The following is a 20,749-nucleotide window of genomic DNA, read 5'->3' on the forward strand; positions in this document are numbered from 1 at the left end:
ACAACTAATGTGGTGGCTTTCCTCAAAATTTTTAATATTTTTTTGTATTCCTTCTGTTCCTTGCTGCAGCTTCATTTCCTCTGGTCAGGAGAGCAAGCCACTTAGTGATAGATTTTCATCTCAGTGTTAATAACAGGTGTGAAAAGGGAGATGGAAGTGTAAATGTGCAGAATAAAAATTATTATTTGAGAATAATTATATATGGTGTCTGGAGTTTCTACAGAGTACATATGGGAGCACATAATGTTAAAAACCCACATGTATTACATCCTGGATAGGCTGTAATCCAAATAAGATAAGACATATATAATTCAACAGAGCCACAGTTCAAAAGGGAGTCCCTTCAGCTTTGCAGCAGTGGGAAAAAGGGAGAAAGAATTTTCTGAAAATCTTCTTTTAAAGAAAGCAAGCTGGTTATAATAATATATCTTCTGTGAACAAAACCCATGTAGAATACAAAGAAACCTACTTTGACTGATATCCGAACAACTATGCTCCACTTCTACTTTTTGCATTTTGGGGAGGCAAACTTCCTGTCAGGTAGTCAATGCAGAGAATATTTTGCCTTTGTCTGAAACATGTGGCAGTGACCAGTGGTGAAACGAGAGGTCATAGACAAACCACTGATTGCTATGGGATGACACTGCCAAACATCCTATAACAGGAGACCAAGTGTGACAGTCACAGGGTAGAGAGATAAGGCAAGAAGATAGAGAGACTCAAAGGGACATATAGAAAACAGTGATAACTACAGACAGGTATGTCAGGTGTAGACAGGTTTTATACAGGTGAGGAATCAGCTTTTGTATTTTAAGAGCAATGCATGAAGCCAAATATGCATGTGGATGCCATCAAGGCAGTAGGTGAGAGATAACAGAAGCATCATAAGGGGTAAATTTGAGGAGAAGGAGCTGACACTGGAATATATGTTCAAACCAAGATTATCACCAGTATTTACAGAGACCTATGTAGGAAATAATCTTCTAAGAGGATACAATGAAATAACATATGGGGAAAAGCCTACCACTAGTATCATCCCATATTTCAGTTTGAGACTTCTATGAGACTGCCACATATTACCGAATTTCAGTTCTCGCAGATTCAACATTTTGTCCATGGGTATCACTTGATGGTCTCTGACATAAGCAGACATGCTTATTCAAAACATGAAGTTGTGTACTCAGTTCAGCACAGCCAAATGTGGCATGTCTTCTCAGCCTCTAGTATCAGTGAGGCACCAAATATTTGAAAACAAATATGACTCCTGAGCAAAGTACTTTCTAATGTAATTCCCTATGGGAACAACAGAAGAAAAAATCCCTCAATATTTTTATTTTTGTCCAGTCAATCTTTTAAGCTTCAAAATTTTTGAAATTAAGTTTCTTTAGAAGTTTGCAGCTGATATACCTAGGTGTTGCCTGAATATTACATGTGCAACCTCATGGCCTCTGGAGGGGCAAGATTTCATCCTCAATAGACCCAACAAATCCAGTCTGGAGCCAGGGCAATGCAATAAAGAGAAAAGAGAACGGGCTCTGCTTTCAATGTTTTCATCTCATATTAGGAGTGACTGAAACATTATATAGAGAAGATCGATGTCTTGCCAATGTGTCTCACTGACACATTTCTCATTACCTAACCTTTAGTTCCAAGAAAGTCTCTTAATTTTAACGCTTTTAAAAACATATGCTTTCTGGAAATAATCCAATCTTTCATTTAATTTCATCAGGAATTTTTCACAAGGTCTTCTGAAACACTCCTAGCTCATCACTGCAAGCAAATCAGGAGATTTCTGGTTCTACTTTTCCTGACTTAAGAAATATGAGTAAGAGTTCTAGTACTTGGAATAGTTCTTCACAAGTAAAGATTATGGTTTAAAATAATTTTTACTGTTTTAAGAGGGCGAAAAAAATCGAAGTGAAAAATGGAGCTAGGAGTTCTTGGGCATGAACTAATAGTTTATAAAAAAAGCTAGTTCTAATACATAGTAAGTAAATTAATAGTACTAATAAAACTTTAAATTTAATGCAGTAAAATCTTCACTAAAATTTAAACAACTTTAAAACCCAGAATATGCACAAAAGTATGGATTTAGGAATACATTTTGAAAATTGATTATACTTTTTTTTGTTATTATTTTTCCATGTTTAAAAATTATGAAATTTGCCTAACTGGAAATAAGATCATACAAAACGTGAGGAGAGCTAAGTACCTGTAATATTCTACTGCTGTTTATTTTTCATTTTTAGAAAATAAAGTTGCAGTGCCATCTCCTCTGCTTTAGGATAGTCTATGGGAACACTCCTAAATATTTTTCAAAGCATAAAAACTTATATAGGTGTCATATTTCACCTCATCAGGGAGACCAAAAAAACCCGAAAAAACTTTGTTGTAACAAAAAGCTAGCCAATATGAGGTTTAGTGGACCAAATATGAAGTAAATAAATATTACAGCTGAGCATCCCTCACAGACACTGACCTGTATGGCCTTACATGCAGAAGGGGATTTTAAACTAAAAATTCTCTCTTTTATTTGTGTCAGACACTTAACAGGAAAGGTATTGTCTATTCTTTAAAGATTAAGACATGAGCTATTATCCAAGCTGGCTTGAATTCAGTGTGTAATCTAGGGTGATTTACACTCTCTTTAAAATTTTATAATATATAGAAGAATTCTGTTTGATTTTTCTTAATAACTAGGTTTAACGCCATATGAAATGTATTACAGAATATAACTATGTCCAATATTCACACTGACGGATATGCAAATACAACATCATACTATTAATATCATGTAACTGTAAAATTATTCTCATCTGATAACCTCAACTGGCCTTTCAAATATCAGTTGAACTGCATGACATTTCTACATCTTACACCTTAGTAGACTCATTTTTGAGACAGTCGAACTGGAGCACAGGAAGCTATGACCAGTAATTAGAATGTGTAGGTAAAATATAATGGTGGTTTTATGATTGCGTAAAGGTTCTACCAATTATAATAATTACATCTAGTTATTTTGCCAACTTTTTTTCTAGGGTTTTGGTAGCCCATCAGGTGAACATTGGCTGGGAAATGAATTTATCTTTGCAATAACAAGTCAGAGACAATATTTTCTAAGAATTGAATTAATGGACTGGGAAGGAAACCGGGCATATTCACAGTATGACAGATTTCACATAGGAAATGAAAAACAGAATTACAGGTAAGAATCTATTGAAATTCTTTTGACTCTGCTGAGTGATAAATATTGTTCATTGTTCACTTGTTAAATATGAGAAAGGACAATAATATGATACTGATTTTCATAGAAAGTTAATAGAGGATAAAAATAAAATAGAAATAAGATTTCTCAGTAATGGAAGGATAGAATTAACCTATCTGAGAACAAGGGGTCGTGATCGCTGGTAGAGCTGCTTAAAACTCTATACCTTTTACCATCAGAACTCAAAACTGATTGAATAGAAAAATATTTGTATTCTCCATTAAAACCTGAAGGATTTCTACCTTAGAAGCATAAAAACTGAAACGATGAACATGGGAATAAAAGACCAAAAATGCTGTTAATCCATCTGATATCTCCAGACTAAAAAGTCAGTGTAAATAAAGAGGAAAAGCAGAATACTGGATGTGATTGTGAGGGAATAAAACACAAAACTTTTTTCAGTACTATTTTCTGTCATATCTTGTTTCAAGGTAATAATGTAGGAAACTTAAACCAAGTTATTTAAAAAAAAATAACCTGGGGACACAAGAAGTATGGATGACCTAAGTAGCTTATTTTATTTTTTTTAATAATTGCTTCATCTGAACAGACAGTACAACACTGGAAAAAGGAAATGGAACCCAGAAATATTTCTCAAACTATTTATTACTGCACATTTAGTTAGCATAACATTCAGGAGAGAAACAAATACATTGTAAACCCAAACATTCCAGTCATAGCACATGAAACTAGTTTGGTATTCAGATCTTTACATTCAAGTAACATGATTCTCATAAATGCTGTTTACCTCCCTCCTTCCAAGCCCCCAGAGAAATGTGAGAGCAATTTATTCTTTCTGCTGACAGCATTGCTCAGGTTGGACACAAAGTAGTGTCCCTGTCCTCTGGGGCTTCTCAGGGGGAAGTACTGCATGGTATAGAAGTGCAAAAGCTACATTTAGAAGCAATCAGTAAATATTAACTCCTGCATAAAGAAAGTTTATCCATCATTACAAGAATGTGTCCTATGCCATAAAAACTCTTTATTTTGCTTGCCAGTATCACTATCTGTAATAGAAGCAGCTCCAGAGTGCTGGATGAATAAAAACCTGATTATTGAGTCCTAAATAGCTGGCCACTCTTCAGAGAATGCTGATTGCCCTTTATCTGAGGAGGTGCCATTAAGGATTTAAATGATTCCTCTGAAGTTGAAAATCACAGTTCCTAAACTCCTGCTCCCAGTGGCTTTCCTTCACAATTGTCAGGCATTTGCCATGTTTGTTTTCAATACCTCAAGCATAGAACTGCATACCTTTTCAAAACTTTAGTTGCTGTTATTTGTTTTTTGCCAAACAAACTAGATGCTCTCCTATTTTGGAAGCTTTTGGTATTTTCTTATAATGACCCACATTAAATCTTGTTTCTATTAGCAAAAATAAGTAGTTGTAAGCTGGCTAGACACACATTAGTTTCAAATAATACAATTTCACTAAGTAATAATAATCAGTAAAGAGACAAATTTCTAAGCTGGTGTGGGCAGTGGATCGAGGAGATCTGAAACAGAGAAAAGGAACTGAAATGAAGCTCAGGAAGTGAAACATTTTTAATTTATGCTATGGCAATACCTTGTACATTTAAAAGACTTAGAAAAACCCATAAGGTTCCAAGTCTCATATTTGAATACAGTAAATTTAAAAAAAATATCATGGAGAGATAAAATTTGCTTGAGAAAATATGGGAAATAATTTTCATACTGTTTTTCCAAAATCCAGCCCCAACAGTACACAAAGTTTGATTCAGTCTGGATAACTCCCAATTGGTGATTTCAGAAGGGTTCTGTTTTTTCTCTGGGCTCTTTGTATTCTCTTTACTACTTTTTATTAGCCTACACGATCTATGATTAAAAAGAGTAATGCTGAACATATGTAAGTTCAAATATACTTTTTTCTTTTTCAAAATGAGACAGCTCAAAAAGGTTTGCTGGAAATGCAGAATGAAATCTATTTTTTCCCAGATGATGACTAGGAAGAAGGTTGAGATGAGAAGGTGGATACTGAAGCAGTAAATATATAATGATAAATGATGACTGAAACAGAAAAGTCAATGTTATACCACATGTGAAACCTTCCATAACAGTATCTAAGTGGTTTATTTCTTTTAGAACATCCTTAGTTTTCTTATCTGCACAAGATGATTACAGAGACTGTCTGTAAATATGATGAAAATATCTCTGTCAGTCTCTGCAATCTTACACTGTGGAAAGTAGAATCTCCATAGAGTAAGAAGAGCCAGACCCTTCAGATCTTCCATTTAGTGCAGAGTTTCTTAATTTAATTAAGAGTTATTCATAGTGCTATGAAAACATGAGTTGACAGAGAATCCTGGAAGACACACAACCTCTCCTCTATTCCTGTGTAGACTCTGCCTAGACCACTCCTGATAGCCTGTTGACATTGTTTGATGTTCTTAGGGGCTGTACAGCTGTGGCACTCTGATGCTCTGACCTGTGTCCTTGGACACTCCAGAATTAAACAGGAAGAGTAACCATGTGTTGGGATTTCAGGCACCATAGTTCATAATCCTACATATTAATGCAAACAGATATACTGATGCTGAATTTTGAACAGTAGTAATTTCAGCCTGCACATACATCTGGTTTTGCTACTCGCAATACAAGAGAAGCAATTCTAAGCATAGCATGAGATGGGGAATGGTGGAATTACAATTTGTACCTCAGAACCCTTAGGGAGATTTAATAGATACTCACCCCCCTATGACAATATATTTTGGTATTTAGTCATTCTTTGATTTAGAAAAGTTTTCTATTGCTACAATGACTCAGTAACCTTGGTTCTATCCATAGAGGAATATGAATAAATTATGAGACTCTGCTGCTCAACTGAGCAAGACTTTGTTATTGCTGTAGGTATTGGTGAAAACTGATGGTGGGCAGAGAACATCCTAACAAATATCATCTGTGAGTGAATCATGGACTTAAGGTGGTGGCTGCCCTTTGATAGTTAAAATCAAGGAGAACCAGCATGAGAAAGTGATTACAAAATTTTATGAGAAAATGAGAGAGAACATAGACACGTTATTAGCAGAACACATAAGAGACAAGTTTACAGGAGAATAAGTTATGAAGAGACAAAACAGGTGTATGAGTCCTCAGAGGCAATAATGAAATTTGTTGCAAGCAGGGAAGATAATAATTAAAATTATTCAAATAATTTCGAATTCCCAATATGATCTTGTCATTTCTAGAAATCTAGGTAGCACAGTTTCCAAGCTCTCCAAAATGCTGTGTCTCTCCAGGCTTTGCTTTGGGAACACAAATGAGTTTTTCAATGTAAACTAACAATTGTCAAACTTCATGGGACTTTGTAGCAGACATTTTTTAATTCACTGAGTATAGTATAGGACATTTTCATCTTGTTTGATTAAAAGTCTCTATAGTTAGTTTCAGCAAGCAATAGTATTATTTCTCTCTTTTTTCTTAGGCAAATTAGGTAGGTAGTCTAGTCTGGTGCCAGAAGCTTTGAAGTATTGTTAATATTTGGGTTTTGGGGTTTTTTTTTAAGGTGAAGGCTACTGAGTAATTTGATAACCATTGCTGAACTAATGTTGGAATTTATTGCAAAAAATATCTCACATATTTCTGGAAAATAGAAAAAATATATGTATTTGTTCAGTCTTTTAAATTGTCCTAATGAAATGCTGCAATAGGTAGTAAAGAAAGTATTATTTGAGAGTCAACTGTTATGGGGACAGCTGGTTTTATGTATCTTTAATTAAAGAACATTTCCATGTAGTATTGCTGTTTCAGAGGCAGGACATAAACAGGCCAATGTCACTTTCTCGGTATACAAAATCTCATTTTTAGGTATTGTTGTGCTTCTTTATTAAACAGTCTTTTCAATGATGTATTTGCTGTAAATAACATATTTTCTTCTTGTGTCACTCGAGTTTTTTAGGTAAAACACTGAATTATCCTGACTTGTAAGTTTTTTGAGTCATCTGCTAAGCTTCTTCTGTGTTTGTATCACAGTAAACCTTCAAAAGGTCTGTTATCAAATGGGAAAGAAAAAGTGCACCGGGGGACACATAGAAAATCTGTAGCAAAGCAGAAACAACTAACACAGGTCCTCTTGAGGCGCAGTCCTGTTCCCAGACCCCAGTATTTTCCTTGCCAAATATAAAAACTACAGAATAACTGAAAACATAGACATGGTGCAAAAATTTAAGCCTGTAGTAAATTAACTTTCTTTGCAAGCTTGAAATTCAATTTTCAAGTCTATTTCTGAAGAAATATCCATATAAAATCCTAATAACACACAGAATGATAAATGTGATATGCATACTTTCTATGATTTGAAAATATATTTTGGGGCTTTTCACCAAACAATGGTATAAAATGGATAGTATGGGAAAAAATAATTTAGTATCTCTATGTATGCATAAATATCTCACTGAAAGAATTTTATTTTATTTTATTTAAAAACATTGTCAGCTCAGTCATATTCCATGAAGTCTAAATACTGGAAGTGCAAGGATTCAATCTGATGCCCATTAACCAGAAGCCTTTCTGGACTGAGGCCAGCGTTGCTATATTATATCAGGGACTAAAACTCACTGGCAGTCCATGCACTATCTCCAAATATAAACAGAAATGAAATATGACAATTTCTCTGACTGAAAGTTGATGTAAATATACTTATGAAATTTATGAATAAAAAAATTTACCTCAATCCACATAAATCCCTAAATATACTACCCATCCACAGCTAATCATTTCCCACCTCTAAGTACATAAAATTCATCTCTGGTTCAATATACAATAGCCCTGACTATCCTGAAGCAGGAACAGAGGTTTTCTTCTTTGTTGTGGGATACAATGAAAATGTAGCACAGCTGAAGTCTCACAAAGAGGAGTCTTGGGTTCCTGAGGTAAATAGGAGCCAAGAGAGAAACATCAGTGAAATACCTCAAAAGATTTAAGGGTTACTCTTCTAAGAAGGTAGCACAGCTGAAAGCCCAACTGAAGTGCCTCTACATCAATGCCCACAGCATGGCCAACACACAGGAGGGGCTGGAAGCCACCACGTTTCTAGCTAAGGACCCATTGCCATTACTGAAACTGGGTGGGATGTTTCCCCTCACTAGAGTGTGGCTGTCAGTGACTACAGGCTCTTCAGAAAGGGGCAGTCATTGCCCTCTACATCAATAAATGGATAGACTATGAATCGTTATTTCTGAAGCACAGCCATAAGCAGGAGGAAAGTTTATGGGTAAGAATCAGACTGAGGCAACAAAGGGAATCATAGAAAGTACTTAAACGGGTCTCAAAAGAAAGATGGGAACAGAGTTTTCAGTAGGGCATGGTGCCACAGCACAAGAGATATTGGTTTTAAATTGAAAGTGGGTAGATTTAGAATAGGTATAAGGAAGAAAATTTTTACAGTGAAGGTGGTGAAATACCAGAAAACATTGCTCAAAGTGGCGGTAGATGCCAAATCCGTGGAAACATTCAGGTTCAGGTAGGACAGGGCTCTGAGCCACCTGATCTAGTTGAAGTACCTACTCACTAGGAGGACCTTGGACTAGATGTCCTTGAAAGGTCCCTTCTAACACAAACTGTTCTGTGGTGCTATGATTTTAATTATTTATGATACTGAATACTGTAAATGATTCATATATGCAAGGTCAGCTCCAAAATAATAAAAGTTATCGGAGCATACCTATCTAAAAACATTTTGGTCACAAATAATGCTAGAACTCCTTAATGGACCAGTATCTAGGATATGGAGGGAAATCAACAAAGGTGTTTCACAAACACTGGGAAATTCTTTAGTGTTTAGAAAACTACTCATATAAAACTTTACAAGGTATACAGTGCTGGTTGTACAGCAGCCTTGTTTTCAAGGAGGAAAGCAAAGCCTCTGGTGCAGGTGACACTCAGAATTTATCTGATGTAACAATGGCCTAACCATTTTTGCATATCCACTTATTTATCAATAAAAAGTAGATGATACCTGTTGTCTAATTTCATCATCAGATCTTTCAATATATCTCCAGATTGTTGACATCTTCAGTCTTGATTTTCTCTATCCTTTTCCCTCAAATCGTTAATTTTCAGTTACCTTCTCCAAATTGATATATTTCCTTCATCAAAACTGGATAATTCTACTCCATATATTCAGTTTTGTTTGCCAACAGAAACCACATTCAAGCAGGTTTTTTTATACGCTATTGCTAAGAAGCTTTCAATAATTAAATTTGATTGTGCTCTTACATCTCTAGAAACTTTTCATTGCTTTGGCATTATAGGTCTTTTCAACCACATATCTTGAGAGAAGCTTGTTTTCCAATACGTGCCACAACAGTTATCACTACAGAACATAGTGGGCATGTCATTATCTCCTGCTCCAGACTCCTAGATTCATTTTTTAAGAAAAGGAAAATATATGAGCAAGAACAAAAGTATCTTCCCGTAAAACTTATCTACAATAAAATAAACATCAGTTCAAACTACTGATTACTTGAGGCAATGCAAAAAATATTTTGTAACAACATCATCCTGGATTTAATGAATTTAAGTGATTAATCACAAGGCAGACATGTTTTCCTCCAGGTAGGTGAGATAAAGATTTTCAGTGCTAGCATTAAAGCTGTTGAGCCCTAGGAACAGACTGCAGGACCCTATCTGAGACACTCGATTCTCCGTGTGTGCCTGCGGAGAGATAAGCTCCTTAGACAGAAGCCAAATCAGGCAACATACAGAGCAGAGAGCTTCCTAGAGTTAAGCATTAAGAAATTCTGAAAATAGCAAGGCATCCATTTATATACACTGACAATTCACAGCCCAAAGCCTGAAGGTAGGAGACAATGTCTTGTCTTGGTTGGAAAAGAAATTAAAGATCCAGGGTTAAAGTATTCATTTGCCAGAGGGTATCCAGACCACAGCTGTTGCTTCTCAGGAGAAAGCAGCAATCCAGGCTGCAGGGGAACAGGCTCCTCAATGAAGCTGTGACACAAAGAATTCACTGTTTAGTGAATGAGTAGGTACCAAGTCACTTGCCAATGAGGTGGAAATCTCTATGCTCCCTGCTCCATGTCTCATTTTGAATTAAATAGGTTTTCATTAAATTATGCAAATATGTTATGAAGCTCTGAGTTCATTTCTGCTAAAGACTTATATCTGTACTTTTTTTTAATTTGAATGATTTTTTTTTTTGTAGCAGGACACATGTTCCTGGTTATGGCATTGTTGTGAAAGTGTTGTGGTTTTAAACCTTTCTGTTGCTGCATCACTACAACCCCCAACTCCTGCATGTGGGTAGTCACTCAGATCAGTAAATTGTTACATGAAAAGTGAAGAGCAACAGCCACTGGTAGCTCAGCCACTTACTACCTAGGAGGATCTCTACAGAAAAAAAAAATTTAGTTGATTTGTGTGAGCGCAGTATAATTCCAAATAAGACCAGAACAGTGAAATCCTTGCTGAGGGCTACTGCACAGGCACTAAGTCTGAGAGAATTCTTTAGTGCATGTAAGTATTGACAGAAACATTATGAAAACTTGGTAATGATCTTACTTGTTACATATTGTAGCTCAGTGGAGATTTCACCAGCTATGCCCCAGTTAACAGGGACAGCCAGAGTGGCACCTAAGAGAAAGCTGCAGACTTTAATAAGGTATTCACCAATTCTTGCTTCTCCAATTTAAAATGGCTATACTCATCTTGGTCTCATTATCTTTAATCTGAATTATTGGTCTTCTTGCACAGCATTACTTTCTTTTAGGCCTCTATTACTCCCTCCATGCTACCTCTATATTTGCATTAATAATGTCAAAAAGGTATTTTTAAGAAATTTTCATAATCCTGTTCTGAAGGGACTTCGCTGTCCCAAGGTAAGAACTCCCACTTTTACCAAGAAGAACTAAGTTTCCTTAACTTCTGTCAAAGCATTTACATAGAGCTTAAACCTACTGATGTTTGTATTAGTGTAGAATTTAGCACAGAATCCAGTAACATTGTTTCTAGTCTCCACTGGGCTTTGACATGAAGGAGTTCCTGAGTAAAAGGATATTGCAAAGCTGAGACACTTCTGGATATTTTCCAATCATGAGGAATTTATTTTTTTATATGTCAATACTACTATGTGTAGAACATTGAGACATATCCAAGAACACATGGCATTAAATTTAGACTACCCATCACAGGGACATAAGTGATGTGATATCTCAATTTCTAAAAGAAACCCAAACAAATTAATTTTTAATGTTACAATAATTTTTTTAATTAGCAGTTCAGTATTCTTGTAACTTTTTCACTGTTTAATTCTTGTATAATATAAGTAACTTGTAATAATTATCAGAATGTAGATTAGCATAGCAAAAATTTGTGTGCTGTGTGTAAGGGATATATGTTAAGGACATCAGAAGTAACAGATACAGCATCGCAGTATAAACATTTAGAGTTTCATTAGTGTTTGCTTGTCACTTATATGCTGACAATTTAGAATTACATTATAATGCATCTATAAGTTTAAGGGTGCAAACTGAAAGCCTAAGGCAAAAATAATATGCAGATCAAGGAAAATATTTCTCAGTAAAAATTCACAATTACGAAATATTTCTGCATTGCAATAGTTTCTTTAATGCAGAGTCCCTGATTGTATCATTCTCCTCGCTGCTATCTGTGAAACTTGGAAAGCACTGGAGTACATTTTCAGGATCCAAATTCAGGTCCACCTCAAAATATTTAACCTGGACATTATTATTGTCATAACCTTGATCAAACCTGAAAAAAGTGATATTTCCAAATGCCAGTCCAGAAGAGACTGAAATTTGGACAGAAAGAATGAAATGTGTCTCTGATTTCAGTCAGAAAAATTATATTCTTCCTGTGGGTGATCAAGATCTTCATCAGAGTGAACTTAATCATTAAATGTTTATAAGATTATGATGCATTTATTTAGCATTAGTGAAAATATCTCCAGATTTAAAAAAAAAAATAATTGCTGCTTGGAGAGTTTTCGGAAATGTCCACAATTTTCACTATTAGCCAAAATTTGAAACTTAAATACTCCGCAATGCAGAAGCAAAGAAGTATGGGACTGGTAGGCTCCCTCAGTAGAGTTTGTAACAAAGAGATGTGTGCTGTCTGTGCCCCCATTAGCTGTTGGTTCTCTCTGCCCACTCTGAGCAAACAGAAGCTCCGTAGACCTGTCAGTGTGGCATAGAGCCCAAGCTAACATATCCTGCCCCTGAGTAGGTACAGAGTCACACTTACTGCAACAGTACAGATTTCAGCCAGGATGGAGTGTGGGCAGAATGAGCTCATGTCTGCTCAGAAAACTGACAGAGCAAGCTTTTATCTGCCTGAAAAACACATGCAGAAATTCTTAGTGACCGTTATTTAATCTAGTACGTACATGGTTAAAAGTCTCTGAAGTCTGTTACCAACATCCCAGCCAACCAACCCCAGGGCATTTTCCCCCTCCTTTTATCATTAGCAGCTCTATTGGCAAGACTTCTAGAGCCTGATCCTGAGAACACTTTTTGCACTGATTCACTGTATTTTCACTATAATACCAGCAAAGTGGTGTGGCATTTTCTGTATGTTCACTTCTTTCATGAGTCAAAAAGTGAAGTGTACCTGTGGGGCCTGGGATGAATTTGGCAAACGGATGATCCCAGATGTGTCCATACTCATTCATTGCATCAATCTTTAAGAATCTCTAGTTGTTTTAGTTTTATGTTCCATTTTTGGTTTGTTTGGGTTTTTCTCCTATCAAATGGAAACATACTTGATTTTGCTGTCTCTTTCTCTAAAGTAACAAGGATAAAAAGGGATATTATTCATTATTTTGTTCACAGCAGAAACGCAGCAGATGAGTTAGACCACAAAGCAGAGGGATATACGATGTCTAAAGGACTACTAATTTATATAAACCTACAAATAGATAACAACTTTGAACATGAGAGCCCAGAATTATTGTGATGCAATGTAGTTTTTACTGTTTGGTTGTTCTGCAAATTCTGCAAGAAGGAAGCCTAATTAGGAAAAGAAAACAAGTGCCTGGTATCATACAGAGTTTAGTCTCTGGTTTTCTCTTTCATCAGATCCTAGAGGCTGGATTGTTTTCAATTTCAAATCAGTGCTGGAACATCTCACTACACTTGAACCAAGTGCATGTGCACTGTTTATGTTTTGTTTTCTTTTATTCATCATTTTACTTCAGTTGTACTGAAGTAAAACCTCTTTGCACCAATCTCCATGCCATTTGAACCAAAGAAGTCATTATTGAGAATCACAGCTCTTATGAGGTCATGACCTGGGGTTTTAGGAGGGGGTAAAGCATGTAAAACATGCTGATCCCTGTTAGCCTGGTCAGTGTGGCACCAGCAAAGAACTTGGATCATAAATGGGTGACAGTTAGTGAACCTTTCACTCATACGTGATTGTTTATCGGCCACAAATGACGCCAAGGGAGTTGAAATATGTTTTAATAGTCTGTTTATATTTTTCTACCAAGGTCTTAGTGCCACATAACTCATTTTGGCATTTTTTAAACTTCATTTTGCATTAAGAAAACCAAGCAAACAGTGAAACCAATATTTATTTTTCAAATAGCTGTAAACATTTCACAGAAACATTCTGTGCATCAGTCACTTCCAAAATTTGTTACCTTTTCCTAGATACTTGCCCTTATAATGAAAGCTTAACCTTTATGTGATAATGGAGATACAGGGCAGAGGATGAGCATAGCATTTTGTACAATATATCCACTAAAGATTAAAGTGATCAAGACAGAAGTGTTGCATATTATTCAGGCTGAAGGTGGGACTTGTGTATATAAGTACTTTTGCCTTATATCCTGTTTAAATAGCATACACCTTTAATCAAAAAAATCTAATATTGCTGGTGTGAATGATACCATATAAATAAGAGAAGCCTTGGCTTTCTCTTCCCCACTTTTTTCTTCTTATCTTTCTCCTCCTCTATTTTCTTAATTTTTTAAGTGTACTTAGTTCGTCATTCAGCAATGTACTTGGGCAATATTTTTTTTTTATTTTAAGCACATAAGTTCTTTGTTGAGGCAGGGCCACCAGAACTCTCAGTGAAGTTCAAATCAGTCATTTCATTATGATTACTTACTCTTCGAGATGACATCAACCTGTAAAAAAAAATAAAAATATTAGGGTCAGAAAGAGATAATGACAAATACATTGTCATTAATGCTACCTTATATTGTTAGCAATTTGGAAATTATTGCATTTTATAAAGTGATTGCTCAACAACCCTTGGTGCTTACTGATGTCATGAGTTTGAGTACAAGTATGCAGCCACCAGATAAAGACCTTTAATCTAATTAGTAGAAAATCATAAACTGTGAATGGCTTATTCATCAGAACAGGTTCCAACATAGGTAGGTGAATGAAAATCCTGATTAATGTTTTTCTTTGAAAATAATATTGTGCAAAATATCCCTGCATTTTCCTCTGGGATTCATGCAGTGGGAAGCACACATCTCTTGACATGAATCCCAACATAAATCTTGAAAATCTCATGCAGAACCCAAAATATTTATTTTAATGTGTTATTCATTAAGCTATATCTTGAAATTGTAGTCTGTTGGCAGCTGGAGACTCATTCCATCCCATTCACATTATAGCAATACTGTAGTATGATTTGATAAGGTCATTAGGTCATTACCACTGGAAAAAATTCAAAAACAGAATCTGCAAATGCCCAAAGGACCACAATTGTAAAAGAGGATTGCACTACTAGCACAGATTAAAGTATAAATAATCAAACAAAATGGATGAAAACTTAACTGCAGGCTATTTCCATTTTTATCAATAATGGCTCATTTCCTTACATTTTAAACTCTTCACAAGGAGAAAAAACCCAAAAACAAACCAACAAAAATCCCATAGATTGCTACAGCATGTCCATGGAATGGCAGTGAAGCTGATGAAGAGTCTGGAGCACCAATCTCATGGGGAGTGCCTGAGGCAGCTGAAGTTGTTTAGACTGGAGAAAAGGAGTCTCAGGGGAAACCTTGTTGTTCCCTATAACTGCCTGAAAGGAGGATGTAGCCAAGTGCGGGTTGGTCTCTTCTCTCAGGTAGTAAGTGACAAGAGGAAATGGCTACAAGCTGCATCAAGGGAGCTTTAGATTGGATATTAGGAAAAATTTCATCATGGAAAGAGTTGTCAAGCACTGGAAGAGGCTGCCCGGGGAAGTGGTTGAGTCACCATCCCTGGAGGTGTTTAAAAGATGTGTAGCTGTGGCACTTAGGTACATGGTTCAGTGGTAGACCTGACAGTGCTGGGTTAATGACTGAACTCGATGATCTTAAAGGCCCTTTCCAACCTAAACTTTTCTATAAGTCTATGATATTTGAAAGATAACTAACACAGTTTCAATTAATTATTATGCCAATTGAAACATGGGGAAAAATGTTATTCAATCCAGATATTTTGTTCAATTCAGTATTTAAATAATTTCTTAATGGTGATTATGTTACATTTCATTCAGCATTCAATTTGAGAAAAACAAAGTTCAGTATTTATATTTCAAGTCAAGAATTCTGTTAGCTAGTGTGCCTCTCATTGATGTTTTAGACATAAGCTTTAGATTCTACACATAACTTCACTCAATATAAACCTGTGCGAAGCAGGCATGAGTCTTGAACAGAATGATAGCATCTTATTTTCATTGTACAGAAGTGTAAGTTTTCATAAAGTGAATCACAAGAATTCACTCATTATAGGAGACACTTCAGCATAAGTGACATTTTTGGAATAGGTGGTTTCCAGGACACTTGCTCCTTGTGATTTACATAACATCTTTGGATCTCAGTGCCAGTCCCTAGTTTTGCTCTTTTCTGCACCTCACTTATGTGACTCTTGCCACTTGCTCTCATAGAAAACTCAGTATTTTGTGGCACTAAATACTATTCTTGATCTGTTTCTCCTGCAGGGCAGGAGTGCTTAAGGCTTAGTTTTCTCACTGCATGATCTGTGACTTGAGATGTTATCATGACCATGGAACTTTAGGGAAGGAGTCTAATAGTAAGCAGGGGTCAATATCAATTAAACTATGACATGAATTTCTTCCCTGAATTGTCCTCTGAGTCCTTTGGATAGTGTCTTTTTTCAGGTAGACTGCAGTTCTCTGCAGAACTGTATAAACCTTTGATTGAACTGTCACAATTAAGAAAACAGTATTCAGGTAAAACAGAAAAAGTAGTTCAACTTTAAAAGTTACTTATATTTCTTGTTAATTTAAAAATAAATTAAGATGAAATAAGATGCATATAAAACTATGGAACCACAAGAAGTAGGCATGTACATTTGTGCATATTCTTTTTTATCTCTATAAATGGAAAAGAAATTACACATTTACATACCATCTTCACAGATTTATTCTTTTAATTGAAACCAGTAACATGCCACATACTCAAATTTTAATTAATATTATTCAACAGTAAAGATGGACTTGTGGTACTTAACCATCTTAGAGCACAAATATAACTAATTTCATTCATATTTCCAGCACACTCTTTACAAAGGAAAAAGAAAAGCAACCAGAAACCCCACAAGAAACCAAAATATAAACCCTAGCATCCCCCCCTTCAAACCACATCAATTATATGCTCTTTAAACACATTAATTTCTGAACACCAACTTATATCAGTAAAATTTATTTTTTTTACACAAGTCTATCTATGATATTTGTTACTTTTATGGTTACGTATTATTAATTACTTTCAATTAAGTGAACTACATAATAAATATTTCACTGTGCCTGGTAGATGGTATTTTTCAATGACATTGCCTGGTATCAAGAATGCAGTATCTACAGTAGCCATCAGGGTAAAAGTAAGCACAAACAGCATGCTGATACATGAAGTTTTCCATTTCCATTTTATCTAAAATGGTTAATTAGGATAATGTATAACCTATGTGGATGACAGTGGCTAATTAATGTCACCCTCAGTACAACTAAAGCATAGATTTATGAAATCCACTGCTATAATGCATCTGCATGGACTCCAACAAACTACATTTATGAGATTTTTGGAACTTCCAAGCATATTTTGGAAGAAGTTATTAAGTTAAATTTTACTGGTTTTGTGTGGGTCTCTTTTACTGATTTTCAAAGAGGATTATTCAATTTTCCAACCAATATTCACTGAACTTTTCCACTAGCTTCAATGTCTGTAAAAGAGATCCCTAAAGAAACATATTCAAACATCACAAGGTTCAGCAATTCAGTAAAGATAAGAAGCAGAAGGTCTGGTTACTTCTATTAGCCTTAAAAACTTATAAAATAGTTGTTTCTCTGGAAAGTCCCTGTAGTCTCTGCTGAAAAATCCCATAAGAATCAATTTTGGCATTTCTGCTGTTGGTTTCAGCCAAACCCAGGAAATGTATTTGAGCAGGAAGAAAAATACTTTTTCATTTAAGTTACATTTTAAGATAACCAATTTTCTCTAGCCTTGGCTTTGCCTATGTACTGGGCAAATGTTCAGATAAGTTCTAATTTTGTATTTTATTTTTTAAGAAGCTCATTCATCTTCAATGATATCAAAATAATTTGCATTATCATTTAGGGTATGTTCAGTGTTTACATGTCTGCCTAAAACATCGATCATCTCTAGTTATTTCAATCTTGAAATTAGTTTAGCCCCTGTACTTTGTAAATTAACATATTATGCTTTATAGAGCAATGAATCAGGACAAAAGTGGTAGTTTTTGTAGCAACAGGAAGTCTTAGCATTTATAAAGCTGGTGAAAGAGTGTAATTTTTTTTCTGTAGCAAGATTTTAACTTTCATTTAATAACAAAAAAGTAATAAATCTATTAACTGAAAAGTTTTGTTTCAGATTTCCATGAGAAAAAAACATTGGTGGGTGATTTTGTTTTAATAAGTATTGTGTTGAAAAATAGTTTTAACAGAAAATGGTAGTAGCAGTTTAATGTATCTCTTCTGTGCTGTGTTTGGTGAGAGATTAGAGGGAATGATTTCTGTTCAACACATCATTGTGATAGTAGCCTTAAATATATTTCTGTCCCTGTTAGCATTAAAACCCAGTTTTACCGTGTGTTTCCTCTCCATCACCACTATGTTACTGACAGCAGCTGCAAACCTAGCAACTCACACTGCCACAGTGGCTGTTTCTGTGGCTTCTGTATCATGTATTTCAAGTAGTACAAGCATAGGTTTGCTTGTACACTGTCCAGAATAAACATTTACTTAAATATTTTTTGGAAACTGTGACAAAACACCATTTGTCTGCATACAGCAGGATGATAAGCCATTTGCCTTATGGTAGGAAAAATCATCTGACAGGAAATCTTGATTTTTTTTTTAGCTATCCCTACTCAGTATACTTGTGCCCAATGAGTACAGTGCTTTAGTAAATTATTAATCAAATTTAATATAGAAAAACCAAGTTTGTTGTACTATTCGAATAAACACACATTCAGTACAACATCCAGGCTCACTAGATTACTGTATAGTTTGCTGTAATTTGTAGATATGTTTTCTATTCATGGCTGGCTTGTTTGCTTGTTTTCTGTCCAAAAAGAAACATATTTTTCTCCTTTGACCCATCAGGTGTACACTTCCAACACAGGCTAAAACTGGCATCAGCTCTTTGAGAAAAAGAAGTTTTTCTCTTAACAGTCTGCAGTTCCAGGGAACGATCCGTATGCCATATAGCATTTGTTGTCCCATAGACAGGCTGCACTAGAACAATTCTAAAGGGAAACTGATCATATCTATTTATTACTGTATTTTATATTAACATTTTATCTTTAAAAATGGAAGATATGTGTTTTTACTCTGGATATATTGAATGAATATTTTTTTGGCTGGTACATTTCACTTGTCTCAAAAGGAGAATGGGCAAGGAGCTGCAGTAATGTCAGACTTTATAATTACAGCAGTGAGTCATTCCTACAGAGCAGCAGAGGAGAAATACAGAGGTCATTTTGTTTTACACTTTTCTAAAGGAAATGTGGGAGGAAATTATTTTCATGTGCAGGCAGCAAGAATATTAAGAACCAAATTAAAAATCTGTTCAAGTGGTCAGAGATACTTCCTGCATTATTCAGGCTTTCAACAGTTTGCAGAACCTTCATGCCTACTGTTTGCAGTTGTGAACTCTATTAGGAATACAATAAAGAGTCCATGAATTTGCCATGTACACTGTTTCTCAAGTCTAGACTAAAGATGAGTAGCAAAAGTTTAATACTGTTAGATTTTTATGGTTAGACACCAACTGTGACATACTCTTTATTCTTATCTTTGGTACTGTTACATCAGTAACTCATTCAAATACAGGCAGTGATAAAGGTGGTAAATTTTTCTTACAACCTGGTTAAATGAGTTAGAAACCGTTCAAAATATTTAAGTAGTGATGACTAAGTTTTTTGTCAGCTTCTAGCCTACTTAGTTTCTTCAATTTCTCCAAAGTATTTTCCATTCTTTAAGAATGGCTTTTAATTTACATCTAATGATTATTTACCTTATCTGGTGTTACCTTCTTGTTTGTTAGTTAATCTTGATTTATGATAAAAAATTTGGAGTTTGATTTAATTTAGTTTGTTTTCGTAAGGAGAGTATTCACTGCCCTAATGAAATCTAAATATTTCCCCCTACCCCCTCAAAAAAAAATGTTTAAGAAGTGCTTTTACTTTCTAGCAAAGAAAAAGAATCCAAATGGATGTCCAGGCCATCTAGTTGTAATCTGGACAAAAGCACCAACATGGTTCAAACTCACAGGGATCTCCCTGATTACCACAGATGGCTCATGCTCTATCCCCATCAAGGAGGTGTTCCTTCCACTGACTTTAATAATTAGCAAACACTCAAGGGATGTTTCCTTTTGTCCTCTAGTGGGAGTATTAAATGATGAAAAAGTTGAATACCAGGGTTAGGATTCCCAGATAGTTACCACATTATATTTAGTTCCACATTTACCGGGATTTTGGCAGGCATTTTAGTTTCAACCTCTGCAACAGCAGTTTTTCCCTAGGGTGATTGTTCAGACTTTTTTCTCTTGTTCACGACACATTATCTATCATGAAATATTTGGAAGATGTCTTTATCACAGGGGTGCATTTGTTGTTCATGGACAACTGATTCTATTGGGGGACTTCATGCAATTTTGCAATATGTTCAGGAAAAGACTAACTGGGAAACTTTACAAGGAGCTAACAATATTTAATGTAAACATTATGTCTTATTGATAAAAAAATTGATTCCTAATTAATTAAGCAAAGCCTTTTTCAGAAAAATAAACACAACAAATCTGAACTTAAAATGAATCTGATATCTGTTGTTGAGGATATTTTAGGTTCTATTGTTTTCTTTTGTTTCATAGTTAATATCACAATTAATGTCTAGAGTTCAGAGTATCCTCATGATAATCTCATAGTGGGTCCTCCTAAATGGTTGTAGTCCACTGGGCTTTGATTCATAAAGGTACTTAATCCCCAAATTCAAATTTCATTATAAATG

The 20,749-nt window shown here is 35.2% G+C and overlaps 1 protein-coding gene across 1 annotated transcript in view; it reads left to right on the forward strand.

Moving 5' to 3' along the window:
• Positions 1–20,749, forward strand: part of ANGPT1 (angiopoietin 1) — a 158,157-nt gene that overhangs the window by 118,480 nt on the left and 18,928 nt on the right. Inside the window, exon 7 of the mRNA XM_071553048.1 lies at positions 3,039–3,205. Coding sequence (XP_071409149.1) covers positions 3,039–3,205 — 167 coding nt within the window. The remainder of the gene's footprint in view (positions 1–3,038; positions 3,206–20,749) is intronic.

This window comes from Pithys albifrons, chromosome 4, assembly GCF_047495875.1.
Source record: "Pithys albifrons albifrons isolate INPA30051 chromosome 4, PitAlb_v1, whole genome shotgun sequence".
NCBI classification, from domain to species: domain Eukaryota; kingdom Metazoa; phylum Chordata; class Aves; order Passeriformes; family Thamnophilidae; genus Pithys; species Pithys albifrons.